The 19948-nt window shown below is 41.4% G+C and overlaps 1 protein-coding gene across 3 annotated transcripts in view; it reads right to left on the reverse strand.

Moving 5' to 3' along the window:
* The window catches only part of KLHL32 (kelch like family member 32), a 215989-nt gene that overhangs the window by 107340 nt on the left and 88701 nt on the right, over positions 1–19948 (reverse strand). For all 3 annotated transcript variants that reach the window (XR_009690978.1, XM_061131890.1, XM_061131888.1), the window contains exon 4: positions 14759–14866. Coding sequence is in view for 2 of the 3 variants with exons in the window: in XM_061131890.1 (XP_060987873.1) it covers positions 14759–14866 (108 nt within the window). In the remaining variant the exon portion in view is untranslated. The remainder of the gene's footprint in view (positions 1–14758; positions 14867–19948) is intronic.

Consider the following 19948-nt stretch of genomic DNA (forward strand, 5'->3'; position numbering starts at 1 on the left):
AAGGTTGAGTGCCGAAGAATTGATGCTTTTGACTTGTGATGTTGGAGAAAACTCTTGAGAGTCCCTTGGACTAAAAGGAGATCAAAGCAGTCCATCCTAAAGGAAATCGGACCTGAATACTCATTTTAAGGACTGATGCTGAAGCTCCAATACTTTGACCACCTGATGCAAAGGGCTGACTCACTGGAAAAGACCCTGATGCTGGGAAAGACTGAAGGCAGGAGGAGAAGGGGATGACAGAGGACAAGATGGCTGGATGGCATCACTGACCCAATGAGCATGTGTCTGAGCAAGCCCCAGCAGATGGTGATGGACAGGGAAGCCTGGTGTGCTGCAGTCCATGGGGTCACAAAGAGTCACAAAGACACGACTGAGTGACTGAATAACAAATGTAAAAAAAATATGAAAAATCAAATTTCAGCATCCATAAATAAAGTTTTATTGGAACAGAGCCATGCTCATCTATTTACTTATCTGTCTCTGGCTGTTTTCATTCCGTAACAACAGAGTTGAGTAGTTGCAACAGGGCTGGATATGGCCTGCAAAGGCTGAATTATTTCTTATTTGAACCCTCACAGAAAAACCTTGCTGATCTCTAGTCTGGAGTACACGTGGGGACTAGCAGTCAAGAGCATAACGTTGTACCAAATAACATGGGTCTGGATGATAGTGTTGAGGGAGTGGGTAAGACATAAACAGGAGGGTTTTGACACATGAGGAACTCAGAGCCTATGGAAGGAGGAGCAAGCAGAGACACTTGAAAAGGAATGATGGGGAGGAGAGCTGGGGGGAATAAGAATAAGAACCCACAGAGTGTGGTGTCTTCACAAAACGGCTTCAATGGTGAGGCAGACTGACTGTGTTGAATGCAGCTGAGAGGACCAATGAATCAGTCCACCAACATCTGTGACTATCAGATCAGTTTCAGTGGGATGCTGAAGATGGAAACTTCCAGACCTGATGAATGGAACAGGGAGTAAAAATGAGAAAGAGTGAGTAAGTTTATGCAACTCTTTTCATAAGTTCTGCTGTGAAGGAAAGTAGAGGAATAAATGGAAGTTGAAGAAGAAGAGAAAAACAAGAAAGGAAGTTTTGAAAGATGAAGAATAAAGCATGTTTTTACACTGGTGGGAATACGCCAGTGGAGGAGAAACTGATGACAGATGAGACAGACATGAGGATTCAGGAATGATGTCTGAGAGCATAAGAAGAAGGAGGATCCAGAGCTTAAGTGGAGAGATTAGCCTCTCACAAAGCAAGGATGTCTCTTCCAGCATAAAAGATGGGAAGACACAAAATAAATGCACAGAATGTGGGAAGTTTGGAGACGGTGAAAAGATGTATTTCCTGTCTGCATGTTTCTCAATGGAAGATGAGTTTCCCTTGCAGTATGTGTACCAGGGCAGGGTAATGAGAGGGTGACAGGGTTTGAAAAGAGGAGAAGAAATGAAAAACTTGGCAGGAAGAGGAGGAAAGCAAATTTACTAGGGAAACAAATTATCACTGCCTGGCTAGGGTGAGCATCCAACTGAGATTTGGGAATCTGAATTTGAAGTGAAAATGGTAACTTTTTCCAGCAACAGTCAGCAGCATTGATACTTATGGTGGAAATCAGTCAACAGTTCTCTAAAGCTGCCACAAGCTGGAATCATGCTTGTGTCCCTCTAGGTCAGTGGCTGTATTCTTTGGGTTGTTCCAAACTGTTACTACCCTGATACACATATAATACCATAAGGATGCATGGTTACAATTTAATTGTTCAAGATCTGCATCTCTTCAATGACCATGTGTCAAATGGCTGCCTTTTCTCCCTGCAAAGTAAACTGCAAGTTCAGTTCAGTTCAGTCACTCAGTCGTATCCGACTCTTTGCGACCCCATGAACCGCAGCACGCCAGGCCTCTCTGTCCATCACCAGCTCCCGGAGTTTACTCAAACTCATGTCCATCAAGTCGGTGATGCCATCCAGCCATCTCATTCTCTGTTGTCCCCTTCTCCACCTGCCCCCAATCCCTCCCAGCATCAGGGTCTTTTCCAATGAGTCAACTCTTCATATGAGGTGGCCGAAGTATAGGAGTTTCAGCTTCAGCATCAGTCCTTCCAATGAACACCCAGGACTGATCTCCTTTAGGATGGACTGGTTGGAGTACTCCATAAAGTACTCCAGCTCAATTATTCATTCTCCTATCTGAATTAGTGTTAACTTTTGGAGCACTGAACATTCTCAGATACTTCAACATGCTCCATACACGAATAATTCAGGCCCCTGGTAATCCATTTCCAATAAATGCAATGGTGTGTTGACCTGTCATTTCATTGTTCAGCCCACTCTGAGAAAGCATTCACGGCATTACTTCCATCAGTGCAACCCTAATGTCTCGTGAGTCCTTAGCACATAGTAGGTGCTCATTAACCATTTGCTGAATTAATGGATCTCAATTTGAGGATAAACTATAAATGGTTTTTTATAAAGGATACAAAGAAAATAAAGTATTCACAAATTAACTTAGAACATTCAATGCATTTGAATTAGCTCTTCATTTGAAATGTTTGCATGATTATTCCACTCAAATGGAACATCAACTTGCAGTATAAATCTCAAAAGCTTTGTTTGGCTACTTATGTTTTTATCTTGAAATTAACCACAAAGCCCACATATTTTTGCTATCAGGTTGTTTTCTTTTAAAAAATCTTACATTTAGAATTATAAAACTCCATCTATTACTAACTCAACAGAAATACTAAACGTTTCCAGCAGAGGGCTCAAGAATTCTTTTTTAAGACAAGAAGTTTATAAAATTCACTGTCCAACAGCAACTGTTGCAAAACTTCAGAAGGTACTCTCACAAAAAATATGTTTTTCTTGATCAAGTAATTCCAGGTCTACAAATTTCCAAATCTGTAAAAAACAAACCTGTATTACAATAAATCGGCATATACTATGAATTTGTGGATAAATGTACTTTTATCTAATTCCAAAAAAGACATTAAATTATAATCACACACACACAAAAAATCTATATTAAATTACTCAGGAGATGGGGAAAGGCCAGGAGGGAAAAAAACAGAAAAATAACATACAGTATGTTAGTGAGAATTTGAGTGAATATGGCTTTTTACTTTCATTCTTTATATTTGTATAAACATCTGGGTGATTTTTTTCATTTTCAAAAGATGAAAAATAGTAATTTATCTTTACAAAATTAGCACACTTCTTAATTTTCGTTCTGAAAATAGGGGTGGAAACAATTTAGGAAGCAAGTAGATGGCTTATTTATGGAACAACCTGAGATTCTGGGTACACTTTGTGTTTGGAGGCAGAACTAATAGGATGTAGCACCATGTTATTCATGCCTAAATAACATTAAAGTACCCCCTGGGAGTCCAGAAATTTTCAGATAGAGCTCCTAAATATTTTCGTTCACTTTTCTTATTTACATGTACTCATTTCCAGAAGGATCTGAGGCATCCACACAAGCATTTAAAAACTGGAAACATAATTCGAGCCAGGAGAAAACAGGAAAACAAAATGAAGTTGAGAGGAGATATGTATACGCACATCTTCATAACTATTAATAATGGCCTGCAAATATGGCTCTAAGCCTCCTAGCATTAAAATCAAAAAAGGAAATGTAGCCTAATACAAGATAAAAAGATGAAAATACTGAAATGAACTCTAGATTCTCCAGGCCTTGAGATCTAATGGAAAATTTCCTTCAGACATTATGACTATCATTGAATGACCTACCTGCTGATACTTTTAATAAAAACGTAAGTGTATTTTGTAAACTTTACATAAAAAGTAAAAGTTAATAAAGAGATTCTTCAAAATTCAGATATAGTTTTCTGATTTTCTCCCTTGATATCTTGATCTAGATATAAGATTTAGAGGAGGTGAGCAGTGGTTCTTAAAGCAGGCAGTACAACCTTGTAGGGAGCAATGTGGAAATGCATACAGATATTTTCGGTTGTCCCGGGAAGGGGATACTACTGGCCTTTACTGGACAGTAGCCAGGCAAAGCACAGGACAGCTGCCAAATGCAAAGAACCGCCCTCAGCCCTGCATATCTGAGTGCCCTGCTGGACATGTGTGTGCGTGCAAGCTCAGTCGTGTCCAACTCTCTGCAACCCCATGGACTGAAGCTCATCGAGGTTCCTGTCCATGGGATCCTCCAGGCAAGAATACTGGAGTGGGTTGCCATTTCCTTCTCCAGGGGATCTTCCTGACCCAAGGACTGAACCCGAGTCTCCTGCATTGGCAGGCGGATTCTTTACCACTGAGCCACTTGGGAAGACAGACATGTAAATAAGTGAAAAACTTGTTTATAAAACCCTAAGCCTAGTATTTTACATAGAGACAAAGTTTTATTTGTTTTGTGTTAAGATACACTGAATTTCCCAGGAACGCTACCACAATAAAAACCAAGAGAAGACTACTGTTTTGTTTTGTAAGGAATTTTACGGAAAGTTGTTCAGGACTCCAGAAAATCATGCTGCCTAGGGCATGCCCTTGTGGTATCTCTCAGTTTCCAACAAAACACCCTTTGTGGTGTCACTCCGCATCTATATGCAGCATGAGGATTCTACCTGTAGCTAGAGACAGGCAACTGTTTCATTGTGTCTTGTGAAGAGTTCTGCTCCAGCCTCAACATACTGAACTGCACATTATTTTCAATATACTTTCTTTCCTTCTGTTTGTTATTTGTATATGGCTAAGATATTCTGGGCTTCCCTGGTGGCTCAGATGGTAAAGAATCTGCCTGCAATGCAGAAGACCCAGGTTAGATCCCTGGGTCAGGAAGATCCCTGGAGAAGGAAATGGCAACCCACTCCAGTATTCTTGCCTAGAAAGTTCCATGGATGGGCCACAGGTTACAGTCCATGGGGTGGCAAAGAGTCAGACAGGACTGAGTGACTAACACACACACAAGACATTCTTACTAGTGTTTAGAGTCATTTGCATGGGTAAGTTACATTATTAGGAATTTCATTTCAGGATAGTAAAGTTGGCCTTATATATTAAGGCTTCACAGATGAGGTTGAGAATCACCAAGTCAGACTGGCAGGCTGCATATCTTCTGATAATTCATTGTATGTATAATTCCTTCCAGTCAACTTTTAGTGAGAGCTTTCTAGCAAACAGGCTAAGGCTGGAGTGTAATTATTCTCTTTTGCTGAATAGGTGGAAAAGTTCATGTCTTTTAAAGAGCTATCAATAGGCTGACATCTTCTTATGATAACTAAAGAGTAATCAAGAACCTCCACTAAGTAAACTGGTAAGCTCCCTCCACGCAGAGATGATTTCATGAGACACCTAAAGGACGGGTCACAGTGTCCTCAGGGAATGATTCTGAGTACAGCCAACCTTCAGAAATCCCAACCATCAAGGAAGAACACAACTGTAATGATGTCTGCTTAGAAATACTTCGAACAGGAGCTGCTGCTCATCTGCCATAGCCAAGGAAAAACTCAGATGGACATGATGAAATGAAAAGTGTCTGGCAATGGAACTTCCCGCCAAAACAGAGAGAAACAAGTGCACAGAAGTACAAAATCCACCCTGAGTTAGCTTAATGGGGCTGACCTACTCTTTTGAGTTACTGAATATTATTTTTTTCTACTTTGGAGGACATCAAATAGAAAAGAAATGATTGTCTATTGTTCCACTTGTGACAATAAAGCCATTATCAAGAGTACACAGGAAACGCTTCTCTTTCTAGTCCCCATCCTGGCAGTAGGGTGGCGCTGGGAGGGAGAGAGGAGGGCCCAAGGAACAAATCCAGCTCATTTAAATAAAGTTTTGTGTAATGAAGACAAGGTTAGAACAGAGAGGGGCCACACTCACCCTTGTCATCTAATATGGTTTCAGATATCCAGAGGCCCTCTGAGCGCCATCCGTGTGCACGTCTATGCATGAGCTCAAGCACCTTGGTCCACAAGGGGTCCCGCAGCACAGAACTTACGCCAAGAACGATCATCAATGCCGTAAGCATATTGTTCAAACACATTTTGTTTTCATTAAGTGTGTGAGTTCCACAATATGCCAAAGGAAAATGTTTGTGCCTAAAATGTGACTATCACCCAAGCAAAACGCTACACTAACGCAATGGAGTCCGTCTCCATTGGTGACAGCTCTCAATTCCCTCCACTCCCTCTTCCCTGCCTGCTCCACACCTGGGGGGAAATACAAGAAAAGTCTGAGGTCTCTCTCCCTTGATGCTGGTGGAAACCAGACCACACAAGCCTCTGGCTACACGGAGAATCCTCCAGCCCCACCTCCTAACCACAATAAACACCAACGCTGATCGATCACCCCTACTTGCTCTCTGAAGACATATTTGGACCTACTGGAACCCACCCTTTTGGCCCCAAAAGCCTCACTATGTGAGTGACAAACCCTTTCCTATCCTCTTGGTCCATGAGTGCTGTTATCAGTCTCAACACTGCAACAAACGCTGAGTGGGTGAGGGGGCCATTCTGCTTCTGCAGAGTGACTATCAGACAACTAAGAAACCCTAAATTTACAAATTATAAAGAAAAAGCCAGGAAATACTTTTTTTTTAAATCATAATAATCAGTTTTATTACCAAATTGGAAAGCTGACCTCAGAAGTGTGGCCACAGTTAGACTTCCTCACTGCAACATTTTAGACACTGCTATGCTGAGCAGATGGCTCTGTAATGCCTGCCGTACAAACCACAGCCCGAGTCTTCTCTGAGCAGACACACACAGGGATTTCACGAGGGATAAAGGGATGTGAGTGAATACATGAGTCTGAGTCAACCCCGGGGGTTGGTGATGGACAGGGAGGCCTGGCGTGCTGCAGTCCAGGGGATCGCAAAGAGTCAGACGCGACTGAGTGACTGAACTGACCTGAAAGGGATAGCAGGCTGGCACAGGCAGATTGTCAGTTAGAACTGACCCTGCTCTACAGGTTGGGGCGCTCCCACAGACCTTCGCTTTGAATCGCTGTCAACCACGAAGAACAGACAGACTTTGGATCTACTGACACTGTTGTTGGGTCCTCAGCTGAGAAAAGTAAGCTTCTGGGGTCAGCCTGGATTGGAACTTTTAAAATCTCACTTCTCAGTTTTTCACAATAAATGTTTAGGTCCCCAACCTGTCCTTATGGTTTTGACTACCAAACCACAACAGGTATTTATCGTTTTACTTGACATCCTGAGATGCCATAAAAATTTCATTTGGCATACTGTAGTTCCTGTCTGTCAAGTTGGTTGACACTTTCTAGGAAACCATGCATGGGAACCTGTAACATCCTCACCCCAAAACATTAAGCAGACACATCTGCTCGTTTGTTTCAATAATCCACTGATAAAAAAAGAGAAAATCTCTTTAAAGGCAATAATATAGAGTTTCAAAAGATCCAAGAACGTGAAAACTCACTGATGGAATTCAAATTTTTCCCCTTCATTTCACTCTTCTCAAACTTTTCTATGTCAACAATCTAGTTATGGACTCTGGCACAACTCTGACAAGAAATAAGGTAAGAAGAAAATAATCACTTACTACACAATTCAAAATATTCTTCCTTAGACTGTGGATTGTAGACTGTGTGCCCTGGAGCCTAGGGCACAGGGTGCATACCCTGGGAGCCTCTTACTTGCCAGGCTTCTGTAGGTACTGCCAGGTGAAGAAAGAATTTTGCAGCTAAAATATTTAAACCACTGAATGGTCCTAATGCTACTCCCAAGAGAAGCATTTAAAAAATATTTCTCCCAGATTTTTTCCATGTGCTAATAACATTTAGCTCCACCAGGTTATGTTTATAATAAGTAAATCTGATGGGGACTTTTTCTCATGTAAAGTGACAGATAGTTTCCTGAAGGAATGGTTTATGAGAAGGCAGTTCCGATTAAGATTCCTGTCACTCTGCTACCAGGCCTGATGCTGAGGTCTCCAGAGAAAAGCATTCCATTGCAGAGAATAAATACACTTTCAATGATCATCAAAATAAGGCTACAGTGTCCGCCTTATCAGGGCTATTAAAAAAGTCACGTGAACACATTAGATAAACAAATGAGAATCAGGAAGAAAACCTTGACTATACAAGAGCAAGAAAATTAATGTCTTCTAGTTTTCAATTCCTGATTACATGAGCACAGTTATAGCTTAAAAAAAAAAAAAAAGTCTTCCTCACTTCACAGAGTGTCATACTTTTCTAGATTTCCAAAGAGTTCAAAATATTAATATTGACAGTTATACAAAATATCCTTGTGAAGATTCTACTACAGCATTGTCTGCACAGTAATCAGGATGTGTGTCCCCACAGAGACAGGTGCTTCCATGATGCTGAGGAACCAGAGGCTGGAGCTACTAGATATGAAAAGAAAAGCAAGGGAACAACAGATATCAAAGAATCCTTTTCATCTGCCCAGGCACGATGTGCCTGGTTCACGGCTGACAAAGTTAGCAGTACCTAGAGGGGTACGCTGGGAAATTCAAAGGGGACTACAAACCTATCATGGAGTGCACAGTCTCTCTTTACTGGGTTTCTGGAAATGCTCCGTTAGGCAGCAAGGGACAAGACACTTGGAACAGAGAGCTCTCAGGAGAGTTAAGAGGAAGCTAACGAGCTTGAACCCCTTGCTCTACTACACGGAAGGCATTTAGTCCCTGATAGCTCAGCCGGTAAAGAATCTGCCTGCAATGCAGGAGACCTGGGTTTGATCCCTGGGCTGGGAAGATCCCCTGGGCAAAGCAAAGGCTATCCACTCCAGTATTCTGGCCTGGAGAATTCCATGGACCATACAGTCCATGGGGACGCAGAGTTGGACACGACTGAGCAACTTGCACTTAATCACAGCACTTGGCATATAGTCTTTCGTCCTTAACATCATGGCAGCCAGCGTGTTAACACAGCAAACTTTATTGTAGTTCTCAGTCCTATTTGCTTTCATTTTTGGTCCTTACCTACTCAAATTCCAAGAGGCATAATCAAAAACCTTTAGGATTGCATGTTCTTCCACTTGCTGAGCTAGTGGCTCAGACATCTGCCTGCAATGCAGACAACCTGGGTCTGATCCCTGGGTTAGGAAGATGACCTGGAGAAGGGAATAGCTACCCACTCCAGTATTCTTGCCTGGAAAATTTCACAGAGAGAGGAACCTGGTGGCCTATAGTCCATGGGATCACAAAGAGTCGGACACAACTGAGTTACTAACACTTTCATTTTTTTTTCACTTACACTTGCTGAGCAGTGCTCATATCCTTATGAAAGGCTAAGTGTTAGGTGTTAGGTGCTCCTCACTGACTGGCTGGGTTTTCTGAGGCATCATCAGAGGCAGGCATCATCTCCATTAGAACCTTTCTTTTAAAAAAAATTTTATTGACGTGTAGTTGGTTTAAAATCTTGTGTTAGTTTCTGCTGTATAGCAAAGTGAATTAGTTATAAATATATCCACTATTTTTTAGATTTTTTTCCCATATATGTCATTAAAAAGTACTCAGCAGAGTTCCCCGTGCTATACAGTGGGGCCTTGCTGGTTATCTATTTTATATATAGTAGTGTGCATGTCAATCCCAATCTCTTTCTCTTTTTAAAAAAGTTTTACTTATCTTTTAAGCGGTGGAACGCTGCTTTATATATATATATTTTTTTTGCTTTATAATTTTGTGTTGGTTTCTGTGGTACAATAGTATTACAGAACAACTGTACTGTGAATCCAGTTATAATTATATATCCATTCACTCCTGAGCCTCCTTCCCTCCTCCCAACCCTAGATAGTTTTTTTCCCCTTCCTTTTCATGTCTTTTCTATGAGGACTGGGCTTCAGTAGGAATGGATTCCTGGCCAGAGTTGGAAAGCAAGGAGATTGAGGGACAGCAGGGCAACAGGATTCCCTTGCTCACCGCTAAGTAAGAGGTGGCGTTTTCTCGGGCTCCCTTTGCCTCTTCCTCCCTATGGCCGATCTGCCCAGTGACAGTTTTGCGTCACACCCTTTGCTTTTACGCTCGCTCCTGGAGCCAGCCCGGAACGGGACTTGCAGCCTGGCTCCCCTGCTCGCCATGGCCAGCTCCGCTGTGCCTGGCTGTGTGAGGTCACCCACGAGCACTGCCAGGCAGCGGGGCTCCGCTCGGGCCGTGACCTAAGCAGAGTCTTCCCACAGCAAGGTATGCCTCTAATTAGCGCGAAGCCGGAATGTGTGTTCCCCGATAAGAAAAGTGCACGCATTCTCAGAGGATGTATTAGCATTAGGAGGACAATTTGATTTTTCTTTAAAATTTCCTGGATGATACCTGTGACCAATTTTAAGAAGGCTATGCTTTAGAACAGTGTGTAGGAGGAACACACACACACCCCTTGTTACACGGTGGTACTCATTCATCACACCCACTCTATACTTTCAATTTCCTTCCCAAGGCAGTAACGATTTTCAGGCACTTAAAATACTTAACATTTTATACTATGCCTACTACAGCAGACTGAAGGTATAATCAACTATCAGTAGGAACAGCTTAGGTAGATAATGTAAATGTTAACTCAGATTTTTACAAATCCACGTACATATGGCTGAAGAGCATCTTTCAGCAGACGTCCACAATAGTAAATTACAAATAAGAAATTGAAGAACCATGCTTTTATTCACGTTTTTATTCTAAACTCTTTGCCTAATGTCCACTTCATTTCTCGAGTAAGACAAAGCTTTTCTGCATCTCCCAAGTATACTACAATTCCATTTTTTGCCGTCATCTATGGAGTCACACAGAGTCGGACATGACTGAAGTGACTTAGCAGCAGCATGTTCATGTTTCAAACAGAAAACAGATTCATCATAAAGTCATTTTGGTGTTTAAGAAACCAAACTGCTATGGATGTTGTTCAAGAAAGACTGTACCAACTTCTGCTCTGCAGCAAAGAATAATCACATACAAAGTACAAATGCAGCAACTCAGAGCCCTCATGAACTCAGCACTGGAAAAGCACCCAGGTCGGGAGAGCCATCAAAAAGAGTTTGCTTTCTAAAATGTCCAAATACTTCCCCACCTCCTCAATCAAGGTATAAGAAATATGACTTAATCTTTTCTTAATGACATAGAGCATTAAGAAAGGGTTAAGAATAAATGAAAAGGATTTGAAATTAAGAGGACAGGGTTTGGGTCACTGGGTCAATATGCCCTGGGAGATTGATCTTAAGTCATTTACTGCACCTTCCAGGGCTTGTCATCTTTACATCAGGGTCACTAAATCCCTCAGAGCTGTCTGGAGTATTGGGCCACACAGCACACCTGAAATGCCTGGGGCAGTGCCCCTGTTCTCACAGAGGGTGCTCCATGAAATGCCAGCCCACTTCCTGTCCCTTCAGCGCACGATCTGAAAAGCTGAGTTACTGCTGGACGTGCTGCAGGACTGTCCCCTCTGTGTGGATGCAACATCAAGAATGGGTCACTGGGCAGGATAAATGCAACTCTAGGTCTCCCCCTAGAACTTCGTTTTTAAGTGCGCACACACACATTTGTTCTTCTGCAAACTTCTTCCCTATTCCCTAGCAGTCTCCTTAGCCTTCAAAGGGCTTCCCTTGTAGCTCGGCTGGTAAAGAGACCTGGGTTCAATCCCTGGGTTGGGAAAGTCCCCTGAAAAAGGAAATGGTTACCCACTCCAGTGTTCTGGCCTGGAGAATTCCGTGAACTGTATATAGTCCATAGGGTGGCAAAGAGTCAGACATGACAGCAACTTTCACTACCCTTCAAAAGTCAGCTCCCCTAACGCCCTAACCTTCAGCTCAAGTGTCATGGGTCCTTTGTGCCACAGGTACACTATACACACACACACACTGAGTCCGTGTATTGTTGCTCAGTCGCTAAGTCACGTCCAACTCTTTGCGACCCCATGGACGATAGCACGCCAGGCTTCCCTGTCCCTTCACCATCTCCCAGAGCTTGCTCAGACTCCTGTCCGTTGAGTCGATGACGGAATCCAACCATCTCATCCTCTGTCTCCCCCTTCTCCTGCCCCCAATCTTTCCCAGCATCGGGGTCTTTTCCAATGTCTGTATATACATACATGTGTGTATATGTGTGCATGTGTGTGTGTGTGTATATATATATAACTTCATCATAATCACCAAAAACTAGAAGCAACCAAGATGCCCTTCATATATTCATGCAATGCAATAGTACTCAGCAATAAAAATGATCTATCAAGTCATAAAAGACACAGAGGAAACTTAAATGCATATGGCTAAGTGAAAGAAGCCAATCTGAAAAGTCTACATACTGTATGATTCCAAAAAGTATATGACATTTTTCAGAAGACAAAACTACAGAGACAGTAAAAAAAAAAACTGTTATTGGTTGTCAAGGGGAGAAGGGGAGAGATGAACAGGGGAAGAAAAGGGGACTTTCAGGGTAAGGAAATACATAAGTATATAAATGCATATACAAGTTTATATATACAGAAGTTTATACATATATTCAATACATATAATATGTGAACTTAAACATTGTGAAAGAAACCACAAAACAAGGCAAACAATAAGGCAGCTTCTTATATTTTGAGTGTTTTACCTCAGCATTCATAGCAGTTTTTATGCTCTGTCGTTTACCAGTGATATAAACACGCTTTGCACCCTGTAGCCTTTAAGCTTAAGCCATTTTGTTGTTAAGGCATCTAAATATAGAAAGTACTTATTTGGGTAGGTTTATAAAAAAAAAACAATATTTACCACTGTATCCCCGCTGGTCACCAGTGAAGTATGAGCTATGGGTTCTCAAGCGTACTTTAGACACAGGCAAAGGCAGGTGCAGCTGTGACTCAGGTGTGGAGAGAGAAATATACACAAGACAGAAGCTAGAGCCGGGGTCTGTCTTTACATCTATAAGCTAACCGGCACACAACACATTATTCACTCACCTCACCAGGAACACGTTCTGACAACTCTGTGCACAATCACTATCTGCTTCCCTAAGGCATGAAATGTGGCTGGGCCGATCCTGAATTTGTGATCCACCTCCTCTGTATTCTCCTCTGTACCCACTACTTGATGGCTGATTTTTGCCCTTTCTACCTACTGTTTTCATTCCAGGTGCCAGAGCTGCCCCAGTTATTCTACGAAACCTATCTCACATTCTACCAGTTCTGGAAAAGAGAATGAACAATATCATATACCTTAATGTGCCTCTGAAGAAAGAACGCCAGTAAGAAACTCAACTCCCAACATTTTTCAAGACCCGGATACCACCTTCTCTGCGAAGGTTTGCACTGAGGAACCGACCTAACCACATCCTCTCTTGTCCCCACTGTGCCTTGTATTCTGCTCCTATTACACCTCCCACCACAGTGAGGACAGGGAATTATGCATGCGGCTCTCCCCCACCAGGATGCGAGCCTGCCAAAAGAAGGAGCCCTTATTTTAGCACAGACGACACTCAACATAAGTTGGATGAAATGAAATGAAAGAACAAAACTCTATAAAAGGAGATAAACAACTACTCGGTATCTGATCTGACGTAGTTGAGCAGCTCTCAAATGAAAGTAGGGGGTGACGAGAGTGGGCAAAATGGGTGAAGGGGGGTGGTCAAAGGTACAAACTTTTATAAGATATAAAAGTTTTAAGATAAAATAAGTCCTGGGATGTAATGTACAACATGGCCACTACAGTTAACAATACTGTACTGTATATCTAAAACATGCTATGAAAGGAGATTTTAAAAGTCCTCATCACACAAAAAATTTGTCAACTTTGTGTGGTGAAAGACATTAATTAAACTTATTACAGTAATCGTTTTGTTGTAAATCATTCTGCTGTACATACTGAAAATCATTCTGTTGTATACCTGCAACTAATACAATGTTATATGCCAGTTACATCGCAATTGGGACTTCCCTGGCAGTCCAGTAGTTAGAACTTCACCTTCCAATGCAGGGAGTGCAGGTTCGATTCCTGATCTGGAAGCTAAGATCCCACATGCCTCGTAGCCAAAAAACCAGAACATAAATAACAGAAGCAATATTGTAACCGATTCAACAAAGACTTTTAAAATGCTCCATGTCAAAAATAAATCTTAAAAAAATTACATCTCAATTTAAAAATAATTCTATAAGGATAGGTTTCGTGTGTTCTACTAGTTGTTTCACTAACATGCAACTAGGTAAGAAAGATGAAGCTCCAGATCTATGCTCATATTGTACCTATGCAGTTTTGTTTTGATTTTCTCTGATAGTCATACACTAACATATGTTAGTTGTCACTATTATTCTTTCATTTAAAAAGCAAGAGATAAAATGAATGTTCTCTGGAGATCCCTGTAGGTCCTCTAATGATTTTAGTGCTGAACAAACCTTGGCTTTTAAACCATCACATTCTAATCTATTACTTGAGGCCCTGACCCTGAAATAAATGCAGAGGATAGGGTGCCAAGATGTTAGACACAGCTCTTTAAAGCTTTAATTTGGTCTTTTGGGTCCATAAAGCCATGATTGAGTCACTGAGCTTCAGTGAACTGATAACAAGGAAAATTCGAGTTATCTTGCAAACTCTTTCCCATATAATAATCCCTTAGGATATTTAAAAATCATATCAGCAAGCCACTGAGCTAAGGTTAAAATACTATGTTTCCTGGGTCATATTTAAAATCAAAGTGTTCTACTTACCTTTCTATTATTTTAGTTATTAAGTGGAGGCAAAACTTTTTTTTAACATGGATATGAACAACAAGAAAAATACCTAGACCTCATTCCTCAAGGATAATCTCCTCTGGTCATGTGAAGTTAAGCCTGTTGGGTGACATCTGGTACCATACCTGTCCTGTGTATGCAAACTCCAGGGCCTGCTTTAAGCCAAGACTGGTCACACCGCGTAAATTCACCTCGTCAGCACCACTTTCCACCATACAAAGGCTGAACATGGCCTGAGGTGGGAGAGAAAGGAAGACAGTTACGGGACTTAAAAAGCAAGGGAACACAATGAAGTCCTCGAGAAACTAAGAAAGAAACAAGTTAAAGACGGATTTTGGTTTCTGAAATGCTTCTGCAAGGCGTCCTTCGCACAAGCCACTGCAGCTCACTCTGGCGTCCGCTTACAGGAACACACAAGGGCCCTGCGTGCCTCACAAACAGAGAGCCGAATCCCACAGCTGTTCTCCGGGGGAGACTTGGGCTCAGGCTTGCTCCCTGAACTCACAGTCTCCAACCTGGGGGCCCACAGCTAAGCTGAAATGGGGAGCATTCCCAAACGTTCTTGCCAACAGGACACGGAAAGTAGTGTCTTGTTTCCTGACTTCTCTGCCCTTTTCTCCTGCCTCATTTCAGTGACGCATCTCTTTCCTCACACCTGACACACATCACACACTCTGTTCCAGCGGGTCTCAAAGTGAGCCCCTGGGTCAGCAACATTAGCATTTCCCGGGAACTCCTTAGAGTATAAACTGATGGGGCTCCAACCTAGACCTTGGAGAAGGAAATGGCAACCCACTCCAGTGTTCGTGCCTGGAGAATCCCAGGGACAGAAGAGCCTGGTGGGCTACCAGTAACCTGGGTTCTAATAGGCCGTCCAAGTGACTCTGATGCTTACCAGAATCTGAGAACCACTGGTCTTAAGACATTCAGTGAAAATCAATCTGCCCCCAAACCAGTTCTCCAAATGGCCAATGGATTGAAAATCAGTTTGTCAAATGAAAATTTTGAAATTAAAAAAAATGCAGGAATTTCCTGGCAGTCCAGTGGCTACGACTCCATACTTTCACTGCCAAGGGCATGGGTTTGATTCCTGGTCAGGGAACTAAAATCCAATAAGCCATGTGGTACAACCAAAAATAAATAAATAAAATTTGAAAAAATGAAAACCACTAATTTATACACCTATAACAACTTTGACTTAACAGGTAATAAAGAGAATATTCTATTTCGGACCACTGATGATGAAATACACTACTTAGAAAACTGTACATCTATGTAGTGAAGAATTAACCTTATCCAAAGGACCTCTCCAGGCCTAAAAATATCCTGCCTGAAAGGAGCATCTCTGTTCTCTGGGGCTATGGCCACTGACAGTATAACAACATGATTTATGATGGGAGCTTTGGTTCATACTGTATCAGCTGTGATGTCCAGAGGAGCAAGAGACCAAAGGTAGTAGTCTGACCTCCAGGAGATACTAGAGATGAAAGGTCAGCCACATAGGATGACTGTGAGTAACCAGTAAAAACTCTGGACACCAAAACCTTGAGAGAGCTTCCCTGGTTGGCAGTCCCCTATGCATACTCTCACAGAGTCTGGTCAAGAGCGGGTAAGGCTAGGACCTCACAGGTGGAGGAGGGCCAGATGCTCCATGTCGGGTCCCCTTCCAGACTCTGCCCTTTGTGTCTCTTCCCTTGGCTGGTTCTGATTTGTTCAGTTCAGTTGCTCAGTCATGTCCAACTCTTTGTGACCCCATGAACTGCAGCATGCCAGGCCTCCGTGTCCATCACCAACCCCCGGAGTCCACCCAAACTCATGTCCATCGAGTCAGTGATGCCATCCAACCGTCTCATCCTCTGTCATCCCCTTCTCCTCCTGCCTTTCATCTTTCCCAGCATCAGGGTCTTTTCCAATGAGTTAGTCCTTGGCATCAGGTGGCCAAAGTATTGGAGTTGCAGCTTCAACATCAGTCCTTCCAATAAATACTCAGGACTGATTTCCTTTAGGATGGACTGGTTGGATCTGCTTGCAATCCAAGGGACTCTCAAAAAGTCTTCTCCAACACCACAGTTCAAAAGCATCAATTCTTTGGCGCTCAGCTTTCTTTATGGTCCAACTCTTACATCCATACGTGTCTACTAGAAAAACCATAGCCTTGACTAGATGGACCTTTTGGCAAAGTAATGTCTCTGTTTTTTACTATGCTGTCTAGGTTGGTCATAACTTTTCTTCCAAGGAGTAAGCGTCTTTTAATTTCATGGCTGCAGTCACCATCTGCCATGATTTTGGAGCCCCCCAAGATAAAGTCTCTCACTGTTTGCCCATCTATTTGCCATGAAGTGATGGGACCAGATGCCATGATCTTAGTTTTCTGAATGTTGAGTTTTAAGCTAACTTTTTCACCCTCCTCTTTCACTTTCATCAAGAGGCTCTTTAGTTTTTCTTCACTTTCTGGCATAGGGGTGGTGTCATTTGCATATCTGAGGTTATTGATATTTCTCCCAGCAATCTTGATTCCAGCTTGTGCTTCCTCCAGCCCAGCGTTTCTGATGATGTACTCTGCATATACATTAAATAAGCAGGGTGACAATATACAGCCTTGACGTACTCCTTTTCCTATTTGGAACCAGTCTGTTGTTCCATGTCCAGTTCTGGCTGTTGCTTCCTGACCTGCACACGGATTTCTCAGGAGGCAGGCCAGGTGGTCTGGTATTCCCATCTCTTTGAGAATTTTCAACAGTTTGTGGTGATCCACACAGTCAGAGGCTTAGGCATAGTCAATAAAGCAGAAATAGATGCTTTTCTGGAACTCTCTTGCTTTTTTGGTAATCCGGTGGATGTTGGCAATTTGATCTCTTGTTCCTCTGCCTTTTCTAAATCCAGCTTGAACATCTGGAAGTTCACGGTTCACGTACTATTGAAGTCTGGCTTGGAGAATTTTGAGCATTACTTTACTAGCATGTGAGATGAGTGTAACTGTGCAGTAGTTTGAACATTCTTTGGCATTGCCTTTCTCTGGGATTGGAATGAAAACTGACCTTTTCCAGTCCTGTGGCCACTGCTGAGTTTTCCAAATTTGCTGGCATATTGAGTGCAGCACTTTCACAGCATCATCTTTTAGGATTTGAAATAGCTCAACTGGAATTCCATCACCTCCACTAGCTTTGTTCGTAGTGATGGTTCCTAAGGCCCACTTGACTATGCATTCCAGGATGTCTGGCTCTAGGTGAGTGATCATACCATTGTGATTATCTGGGTCATGAAAATCTTCTTTGTATAGTTCTTCTGTGTATTCTTGCTACCTCTTCTTAATATCTTCTGCTTCTGTGAGGTCCATACCATTTCTGTCCTTTATTGAGCCCATCTTTGCACAAAATGTTCCCTTGGTATCTCTAATTTTCTTGAAGAGATCTCTAGTCTTTCCCATTCTATTGTTTTCCTCTATTTCTTTGCATTGATCACTGAGGTAGGCTTTATCTCTCCTTGCTATTCTTTGGAACTCTGCATTCAAATGGGTATACCTTTCCTTTTCTCCTTTGCTTTTTGCTTCTCTTCTTTTCACAGCTATTTGTAAGGCCTCCTCAGACAAAGGTTCTGATTTGTATTCCCTGTAACAAGCCATATCTGTAAGTATACAAGCTTTCAGTGAGTTGTATGAGTCCTTCAAGCAAATTACTGAACACGAGAGTGCTATTTAACCTCATACTAAATATTTTTAACTTTAAAAACTGAGTTTTTTTGTTTTGCCAATGGATTAATATCCATATTATAGCAATATTTTATTCTGACAAGTTCATTTTTGATCTTCACAATTCTTTATGTTTTAAATTAATATGTATGGGATGAGTAGATTTAATTGATGGTCCATTATTCTTTCTAGGGGGTGGTAAAGAAGCTGTCTGCCAATGCAGGAGGGGCGGGTTTGATCCCTGGGTTGGGAAGAACCCCTGGAGAAGGAAATGGCAACCTACTCCAGTATTCCTGCTTGGAAATCCCACGGACAGAAGAGCCTGGCAGGCTACAGTCCATGGGTTGCAGAAAGTCAGACACAGCTTAGTGACTGAACAACAACGTTCTTTCCTGAGGTCCTCATTTCTGTTCCACACAGTAGAGTTTTAAGTTTCATAATGAATAAGATTCTCTTTGATAACTTATAGTTAACATTATAACTTGTTAGAAACACAAAATTACTGTTCTTTTACCATTTGAGAAATTTTATAAAGAATATTTTAAATGCTTACAATGTGAGGAAACAAAAAATAACATTCAAAGTGTCCTAAAGACATTGGGAGTATGTAACATGTAGCATATGCAATTGTATTTGTAAGATTAAATAGCAAACATTTAGAATACATTTAACTTTCAAAAATTTCCTTTTCATGAATAAATGAAATCTAATATCTGTTTAGAAATTGTCCAAGGTGAATGGTCAATCTGGCAAATTTGACAGCTTGGTGAGTTAGTGAGTTGATCTGACTTCCCACTGATGCCATTGGCGAAAAGGTACTATGCACAGGTTAAGAACACTAGAGGCGAAATTACATAATACTTGACAGGTGAAGAACAGTGATAAACAGCAAACTTGTAACCAAAAATTGAGTTTGAACAATCACAGGTGACTCGGACAAACACATACCCTGTCTGTGATTCAGTTTTCTTATCTGAAAAATGGGGCTAAAAACTGTACCCATTCATAAACTTGAAGATTACATAATAGTACATATAAAGTAGTCGGTAGAGTACCCGATATATGGCAAGCTCTTAGTGAAGTTATCTATACTTTATGATAAGAATGAAGTAGAACGAAGCTTCTCCTATGTATTTTCTGGTTTAGAGGATTGACATATCAGAAGTATCAGGTCTGAGAATTTTTTATTTTGCTTTATTTTTTAAATCAAGTAGGGCTATAGATAAAAATGCTCATAGGAAAGATATAATGTTAAGTGGATTCTGTTAGGCATCTGTAGATCTGAAATTTAAAAATTAAAAAGCATAGGTTACAATACAAAGCTTTCAATCTGTGTAATTCTAAATTTGTTTCTAGATTTCTTATAGCTTCTTTTAAAAGAAACTGAAAGAAATTTCAGCTGTTTTCAGGGTCCTTTTTTTTTACATTAGATGAGTGTTTCAGTTTTTAATATTCCCCACATTAATTTGATTTTTTTCAGGTTTCCAAGTTGTAACTGCACTTGATACGGTAACCAGCTGATCTCCATCAACCCATATACAGAGCAGGACAGAAATGATTCAAACTGCAAAAAAATTATCTGAGTTAATGAAATAGAAAATGCTCCTTTTTAGAGTAAGGTTTAAAT

The sequence above is a fragment of the Dama dama genome, chromosome 28 (assembly GCF_033118175.1).
Source record: "Dama dama isolate Ldn47 chromosome 28, ASM3311817v1, whole genome shotgun sequence".
NCBI classification, from domain to species: domain Eukaryota; kingdom Metazoa; phylum Chordata; class Mammalia; order Artiodactyla; family Cervidae; genus Dama; species Dama dama.